General features: G+C 35.0%; 1 protein-coding gene across 1 annotated transcript in view; it reads right to left on the bottom strand.

Moving 5' to 3' along the window:
- Brwd3 (bromodomain and WD repeat domain containing 3) overlaps positions 1–8,814 on the bottom strand; it is a 163,415-nt gene that overhangs the window by 21,222 nt on the left and 133,379 nt on the right. The window contains exons 25-33 of the mRNA XM_008822671.3: positions 7,519–7,626; positions 4,724–4,848; positions 4,050–4,132; positions 3,138–3,249; positions 2,710–2,771; positions 2,451–2,606; positions 1,707–1,827; positions 419–544; positions 248–326 (exon numbers count right to left, since the gene is read on the bottom strand). Of these exons, the coding sequence (XP_008820893.1) occupies positions 248–326; positions 419–544; positions 1,707–1,827; positions 2,451–2,606; positions 2,710–2,771; positions 3,138–3,249; positions 4,050–4,132; positions 4,724–4,848; positions 7,519–7,626 (972 nt within the window). The remainder of the gene's footprint in view (positions 1–247; positions 327–418; positions 545–1,706; positions 1,828–2,450; positions 2,607–2,709; positions 2,772–3,137; positions 3,250–4,049; positions 4,133–4,723; positions 4,849–7,518; positions 7,627–8,814) is intronic.

Raw genomic sequence — 8,814 nt, 5'->3', positions numbered from 1 at the left:
AGAAATGGACTGAATGACACAAGATGACTGCCTAGCTGCCTCTGATGATATCTTGTACGCAGCACTGTTAAATTTTTGGTATATTCCATCATAATACAAGTCCAAGTGTTTACTATAAAAGGTTCAGATGTTCAGCCATCTTGCAAAAACCTCTCACTCTTCATAACCAATTACAATATTCACATTAACACTGTACTTCAAATACCAGAGAAGAAATACATTCGTCATCATGCTCTGTGATTCTCACCTCCTCTGCATCCGTACTGTCTAGTTCCTCTGCTTTAATTTTATTATAAGTATCCAATATATCAGTACAGCTTTGATCCCTAAGAAATAAGATAAGAAAGGCAAAATACATCTCAACATTATTTTAAAAATTGGAAGTTAGTCTCTGTGGAAGATAAAAATTACTTCTTACCCAATAAATCGAAGCAAGACATCAGTTACAATTTTGGCTGCTTTAACTATAGGACTATCTGGCTCATTGAAAGTCCTAGCATTATGTTCAATGTAGCGTACCTCCCACATTAATGCTGATATTCTCCTATGAAATAAAAAGAAAATCCTGTTAGCCTTGGCTGATATATTTGAATTATATTCTAGCAATATGCATTATGAGATCATCAGGCACTTAAATCATATCTTGTCAAAAATATTCTAATACATGAATGTGACACAATATATATTATGTGACTCATGTGAGCTAAAAAAAATAGGATAACAAGTTTTAAGGATCAGAAGGACTGGCAAAAATTCTGAACCATTATAATGTAACAGAACCAACCCAGAACATTACAGGTAAAAAGTGATTTGAAAAAAAAATGGGCTGGTAAGATGGTTCAGTGGGTAAAACACTTGCTGCACAAAACTGACAACCAGAGTTTGATGCCAGGATCTCATGGTAGAAGGAAGAGAGAAACAACTCCTGAAAATTGTCCTTAGACCTCTACATGTGCGCAGTGGCACATCTGTGCACACACTCGCACATGCACAAATACTCAATGCAATAAATAGAATTTAAAAATACACATAAAACAAAAAGTGCTTTGATAAAGTCAAATAATGTTTAGGTAAAGAGACAGGAAAAAGAAAAACTGAGATGTAGAAAATGACATATTTTTATTTATTACATATTATCAAATGAATTGGGTATATTGTTATAAAATATACCCACTTCTCAACTACCAGAAGCAGACCACTCAGCTCATAGAGTACCACAGTTAGTGTAAAGTGAACATGGCTGAGAGAAGAACCAAAAACTGATTCCCAAAGCCCTCTCATAACTTCCCCAAGCTAGAACAAAGAACAAATGACTTGTTCTATTTACATATTTAGCAATTAAATTTAATTAACTATTGCCTACTTCCTCAAGGAGGACTGAAATATGCCTTATTATCACTGTAGCATCTTGATCACGATGAATCCACATCTTACCTAATCTGTGTTTAGTAAAACAAATTTACCTGCAGATTTTGTTTTTCACATAACTTGTCCTACTTATATTTTCCCCTGTTACTTTTTTCCATCTCCATTTTTCATCCTGTAAGAGTGATAGTCTATTGATCAAAATGAAATTAATGCCTGCAAGTTTTAGAAGAAACTTTGGAGTAGGTCTTTGGGTAATTATGTTAGACTACAAAAAACAGGCCTTAAAAAAGGCACAAGAAACACAAAACTATGACTTTTGTTATAATTATAAAACAAACCTGTAAAAGCGATTTTCAAGTCTTCGTCTGATGGTATTGAGGTCAGTTGGATAAGCAACTACAGTACAATACAGGGGGTAGGCACTGAGATCCACTGGAACAGCAAAAGGGCTGGCGAAATCTACAAAATCAGCAACATTTTAAAAATGAGTTGTTAAAAAGACTAACATTTCATGTAAGTGGACACTGACATATAAACAAGAAAGAAGGATAATATACTAAATTCTTAAGACAATGATGTTGCACTTAAATATAATGTTACTTTTTGTTCAGATATAGTATCTATGAATCATGCATGGTACATTAGTTCAAATCAGATAAAATTAAACAAAATTAAAAGAGCAATGTGTCAAATTTCAAATTTTTATGTCTTTCCTGAAAAAATGCCAAACTTCTCAGTTGATATATTTTAGGGAATATAACTATTTATGTGGGTAAAATACATTACTCACCCACTGTCTTTACCAAGGAACCCCTCCAGAGTCAGACTTAGGAAATAGCTAGAGAGCCAAAATGACTCAAGAAAGAAATGCCTGCCTTCACTATTGCCCCCCACAGATGAAAAAGTTTATTAGTTACCACTTTAGCCAAGCATATGCAGTGTTAATATTAAGCTAAAATCATTGTGGCTTCTGAATTAAATGTAATGTATAAACTGCACTGCCTTATATAGAGCTGAAATTCTTTTTCTGGTTTCCTGAGCTCCCTTCTCTTTTCCTAGCATTTTTTTCACATTCACCGTACCCAGGGAAAGAAGGTGGTTGATGCCCTGAATAACTCGTTCACATTCCTCATCTCTGGAATGAGCCCCCCACTCTCCTTCCTGGGGTTTGTATAGCAAAGCAGTCAGTTCTTCCTGGGACACAGGAACACCAGCACCAACTTCATCTGGAAAGGCAGCTAGGTACAAAATGAAAAAAATAAAAAATCAAAATAGTTTCGAACACCAGACTTGACGTTTTGCTGTTACAAGAATTAGAATTCATTTTAAAGGTATATTTACTTCCTTCTGGAATTGGCTCCATATCCCAGGGGCTCATCTTTTCTCTTTCATTATTGTCCCAGCTATCAATAAAAGAAGATACAAATCAAATTCTAAAGCATTTTCTCTCATATAGTAGCATAATTTTCATGATCTCTTGAGAGTTAAATTTGGAAAAGAGCAACACACTATTCATGAAAACACAATTTCACTTAAAGATCATAATATACCACTGATAGAGAAAACACAGTCCACCAATACGAAGTTAAGAAGGCAGAAAGCTCACTCACCACTATTACTTCTTTGCTCATGCTCTAATCAAGAATATATCTAGTATTAGTCCAAGGGGAAGATCACAATGATATATTTGGAAAAAATATTTTAGATTCAAAGAGCTGATTTAATGGAGCCCTTCTTATTTATTATAGGCATAAACAAGCTGTACTTACTGAACACTGTAACACTGGAAAGAACTATCAGGATACTCTGGTTGAAAAGGCTGCTGACTTTCTACAGTCCCAAACCACCAGGCATCATCGATTATACTGCGGAATCTATCACCTACAATGAAATTTAAAACATAAAGCAGCATTCTTGAGAATATGTGCCCTGTTCCCATTCAATTTCCTATGTTTTCTTGAATACAGAAGTAGCTTTCATTTAGCACTATCATATATACCTATGATAAAATATAACTCTGGCACAGTAAGAAACAGAAAATAATCAATTATAATAAAATATACTTAAAACAGAATCCTCTTAACACAAGTTTGTGATATGGTTTCTATCAAAATACCTTGCTGTACTATACTCACACTCCTTTTAGCGATTCTGTGGGATGGTACACTGAGATGAAGTGAGATGAATAATGTAGGTAGGTAGGTACTGTCATGTAACCTTAGGCCACTACATAATAGTGAACTGAACTTAAGCACTATAATACTGAGAACATTCAGGGAAGAAAGACAGCTGGGACCGGCAGGTAGGCTCAGCATATTTGCTGTATAAACTTACGTTCCAGGTAAGAAAGAATGGGATAGTGCAAGATTTCATTGTATTATTCACAATGAGGAGCAATCTAAAATTCATGAGTTGTTATTTTTGGTATTTCCCATTTCATATCTTCAAACTGCAACTGAATGTAGGCAAGTCAAGCCATACAAAGTGAAACAAGGTCTACGTGTGATCTACTGTATCTACCACACAATGTGTATAAAATTAAAGCTATGCTGAATTGGTTTGTTCTATAGATTTGACCACTTTGTCCAGTTAAATTTTAAACTAGTTTCCTTTCATTAAATCAGCATTATTACTTTCTGTATTTCAAGCTTAGTAGCTATAAGTGACAATTCTATACTTACCAATCTGCCAGTTTCTTTCTTTGGCTTCGTTGTAAAACTGATGTAACACAAGGAAATCAATGACATCTGGCATGTCATGATATCTGCAGAGAAAATAAAGCACACTAGTAGCAATACTGCCATAACAATATTTATTACTTACTGAATTTCCAAGGATAAATATTTGATGTACAGCTCATCAAGAAAATTTTTATAAACCCTATTGTCCTCATAAATGCTATATAATGTTAATAAAAAAATTAAGAATATGAATTGATTTTTTTATCTCCATCAATATTAAATTCAACTTCACAAAAATAATGATCAATTTATTATTTCAATTATTACTAATGAAAATAAAAGCAATCCCCATATTTCAAGCATACTATGAAGATTGCAAAGGTCTGTCTTTGATTTCTTACAACAATTTTAAGGAAAATATCAGCATTTTGGCATTTGTATTTTATACAAACTGATTAAATGATCAGTTCACCCATCCTCATCTACCCATTCAATGAATATATTATGTAGAGTAACAAACCAATAGTTGGACTCCGATTTTTCTAACAATAAACCCTGTAGTAGTGCTATAGAATTTCTTCTCTCACTGAGATCAGCACTGGTTATTAAATGTAATAATACAATGGGTATTAAAATTCATACACAAACACACAGAATCAGATCTAGCTACGTACTTAATGGAAAAAGACTCTCCAGTCATTTTGCCTGAAATGGGATCCAAAAATGCAAGTTTCAAGCAGCATAGCGTAGGTGGTCCAACTTCATATTTGATTCCTACAATCTTAACAAATTCTTGTTCCTATTCATGAAAACACCAATAAATTAGTTTTGATAAAATAACTGCAAAGCATTCAGTTGATATTTCATTATTACTTGACCAACTTAAGAATTATCTGAACACTCACCAAATGGTATGTACTACACTAAGGTGACGGCAGTCTACTGGCCCTTAATATTTAATAGTAGGGCCAGTGAAATGATTCTGTGGGCAGAAGTGCCGGCTGTGGAAGCATGACAGCCTGAGGTTATCCCTAGAACTCATGGCTGAAGAAGAGAATCAACTCCTGTAAGTTGTCCATGACTTCCACATGTGCCATGGCTGATACATACCTCCCCCTGCACACAGATGCACATAGATATACACACAAATAGTAACAAATAAAAAATAACTTTAAGAGCCCACCAATAGTAGGCTGTAGATTAGGACAGCGCTGTAAACAAGGTTTAAGAAGCAGAATCCTCTAAGTAAACATCTAGAATTTACGTTTTTAAATAGTATCCTTAATTCTGTAGATCTGGGGTATATATCAGCCATATATTCTTAAAAAGTAAATTTCCCAGGGGATTGTGAGACTTCAGTTTGTTAAAAAAAATCATCCTCAGCAAAAATTTATGTAGCCATTCAGGTTTATATATATATATACATATATATATATGTATGTATGTATGTTTTTGAGAGGACAGATTTTTGAATGAATACAATATTACATTACAATCTTACACATTTTTTTATCATATTTAAGAAGTGGAAAAAAACTAATCTTCCTTGATAAAGTAACTTCCTTAAAGTTATATATTAGCATACAGTAGAGCTAGGCCTGTAATTCAGGCCTTATTTCAAAGCCCATGCTCTTATAACCAAACACATGCTGCCCCTCATAATTTCCTAGTACCAAAGCATTAGGATTACAAATAAGAAATTGTATCTATTATTCATTCCCGTGGTTCTTGATGAGAATTCAATCCTCATTTATTTCAGAATAGGTGGGTGGGTAGCATGCCTATCTCCCATGAGATGACCGGATAAAGCTAACTTGATATGATATTTTACCATCTTAAAATCTAAAGTTTTTTTTCTGTAAATATCTAAACTAAATATCTAGTTGAACATACAGACTTCCTCTTTTATCTTTTCCAATAAACATCATCACATAGCAACCATTCCTTTTCATACAAAAATGTGGTAAAAATATCCTTTATTCTATTTTTCTCTAATTACAAAAAAAACATAAAACCTAAATAGGAAGGATACATGCATATGCTTGACTGTACATATTTACGTATGAAAGAATACATTCATATTAATTGACATAAAGTCTTTGAACATCAAATAGCTATACCTATTTTACTCAGTGTCATATACTAATGTGAGTATTGTATCAAAAGATAAACACACAGAGCACCACAATATCTAAGTTTCTTGTGGTTTATGTTATTTAACCTATCTCAAAACTACCAAAACTTGATAATATCTACAGTACATATAGATTATTCTAGAATGCATAGAATAAGTGATATGGAAAATATTCACACCAAGGAACTCTTGCAGTATAGTCATGTAATGGAATAGGCAAGAAAAGTCTATCGCTTACAAAAAAAAAATGGGGCAAATAAGATAATGCACAACCTACAATTTTTTGTTTATTTTTATGTGTTTGCCAACAAGCATACACACACACACATATGTATATATGTATATGCACACTTGCATGCCTAGAGCCTGCAGAGATCACAAGAAAGTATCAGATCCCCTGGAACTGGAGTTGTGGAAAGTTGTGAGGCACCTAGCAGGTGCTAGAAGCTGAACCCAGGTCTTCTGCAAGAGCAGCAAGTGCTCTTAGCCATTGAGCCATCTCTCCAGATCCATAATATTTATTCTTATTTTGTTTTGTTCTTTCAGACTACTGAAAAAATACACATACAATATCTGTACATGAATGCATCTGCATAGCTAAAGGCTATATAACAAGAAACACAGTGCCAGACAGGAGAAATCTCCCTTTGTGTTGTTGGTCAAGGTAGTCTAGGAGACTCCCAGAATAACAGAGGCCACTGTCGCAGCCCGAGAGTGCCTCCCAGAACTACAAGGTAAGATCCTATTATTGAAGACAGGACATACTTTGGACATAGGACTTGGAGCAATGGAGCTGGAACTGACCTGGAGTCCTGCTCCCTGAAATCTAGCTCTCATATCAGAGGCTACAAGCTGCTATGGGAGAAAAATCAATCAATGGTCTAATCACAGCTATAAAGCCTAATAATCACAACAACAACCACAACAACAAACTATATCTAGTGATGTAGTAGTGGCATTTTTATCTTGGGAGTAATCGGTAGCTACCTAATTGGACTTGAAGTCCACTCAGTGAAAGGGAACTCATGTGTGATTCTGTAAACATAGCCTAGGTTGCCTTACAATTCACTATGTAGTCCAGGTTGGCTTCAACTCATAGAGATTCTGCTCCAGACTCCTAAGAACTGGGATTCTATGTACAAGTAACTATACCCTAGCATAAAAATTTAAAGAAATATGTACTATATCACCAATTTAACAAACTATTGTACATTAATTAATCTTGGATACATAACCAACACCAAAAGATTCATGAAACTGACAAAAAGCTTATGAGCACAATAACTTAATCCCAAACCTCCAGCAACAGCATTCTTATCAATTTGGCAAACTTACCCTGAGATCCATTTTATTCCACGGCTGTTTTTGTAAATTAACACTATATATTTTTGATTTCCTTACAGCCCGCACATAAGCTTCATGTCCTTGCCTAAAATAAATAAGCTAAAACAGAGAACAAGGTATTACATAGCAGAATCCTATTTATATACTTCCCAATATATATGTTGTATAAACACTCTCCTGTTGGGAAAAAAAAATCCCAATTAAAAAAAAAAAACTTCTGATCAAATGATGTTCATTCAATACTCCTCCTGTCTATTTTACCCCTTGCTGGAAATGACATCCTATATTTCTTTTCTCCCAAGCAGCTGTAAAAAAAAAAAAAACAAAGAAAAGAGAGGCCCAGGAAAGAGACAAACAGATGTCAAGGACGGGGTAGGGAGGGTAGGGGCATGAAAGTAAGGGGAGAATGGGGTCAGCGACATGGGGAGGTGACTATAGGGGCTCCTCCAAAACAAAGTAGTAGGAAAATGTCATAAAATTGTTATGTTTCATGTTAATATAAAAATTTAAATGTATATATTTACAATGCTACTTACAATGTAAAATATAATTCTTTAAAATGCAACAAGTTATGTGCATTTCCATCATGATTTTTTAATTAATTAATTTTTTATTTTTTGCATGCAGGTACCTGTTGAGGTCAGAAAAGGCTGTCAGATCCCCTGAATCTGAAGTTATAGGCAGTTACGAGCTGCCCATTTGTGTGTTGGTAAATAAACCCAAGTCCTCTATAAGAACAATACAAGCTCCTAAATGCTGAGCCATATCTCTAGCTTATGCATTTCAATTTTTGAAAAGATAATCTTTCCACCATTTTCTACACTCATTGAGCAAAGTTTCTTTACCTTAGGGTTCCCCTGCACCCTGACTAGCTACATTCTCTCAAGGCTGTACCTATTCCCACCTTGGATCTAGGCTTTCTACTGCTCATCCCACCTGAGACCTCCAGAATAGGCCCCTAAGCCAGACCCCATCTACTGTGTCTTGATCCTCCTGTACCCATACCAGCTACATTTTCCTGCTCCAGGGCCGACACCTACTTTGTCTAGCCAATTAGACCCTACCTACACTGTCGTCCCCACCTCCACCTGGGTCCTAGACCCTCTCCCGATCTTGCCTGATACTTCCTTATTAGCTTGCCAGAACCCAGCAACTGGATCCCTATAGTCTTGAATTGGGCCTAGGCCCCTTCACCCTACTGGATAGCTTTTGACTAATGAGCATGGAACTATCTTGTCCCTCCAATAAAAAAAAAAAATCAAACGTGAGAAACTGAAGCACAGATCA

This window comes from Nannospalax galili, unplaced genomic scaffold, assembly GCF_000622305.1.
Source record: "Nannospalax galili isolate Female #2095 unplaced genomic scaffold, S.galili_v1.0 scaffold10, whole genome shotgun sequence".
Classification (NCBI taxonomy): Eukaryota; Metazoa; Chordata; class Mammalia; order Rodentia; family Spalacidae; genus Nannospalax; species Nannospalax galili.
The sequence above is the reverse complement of the archived record's forward strand: the minus strand, read 5'-3'. Positions and strand labels throughout refer to the sequence as shown.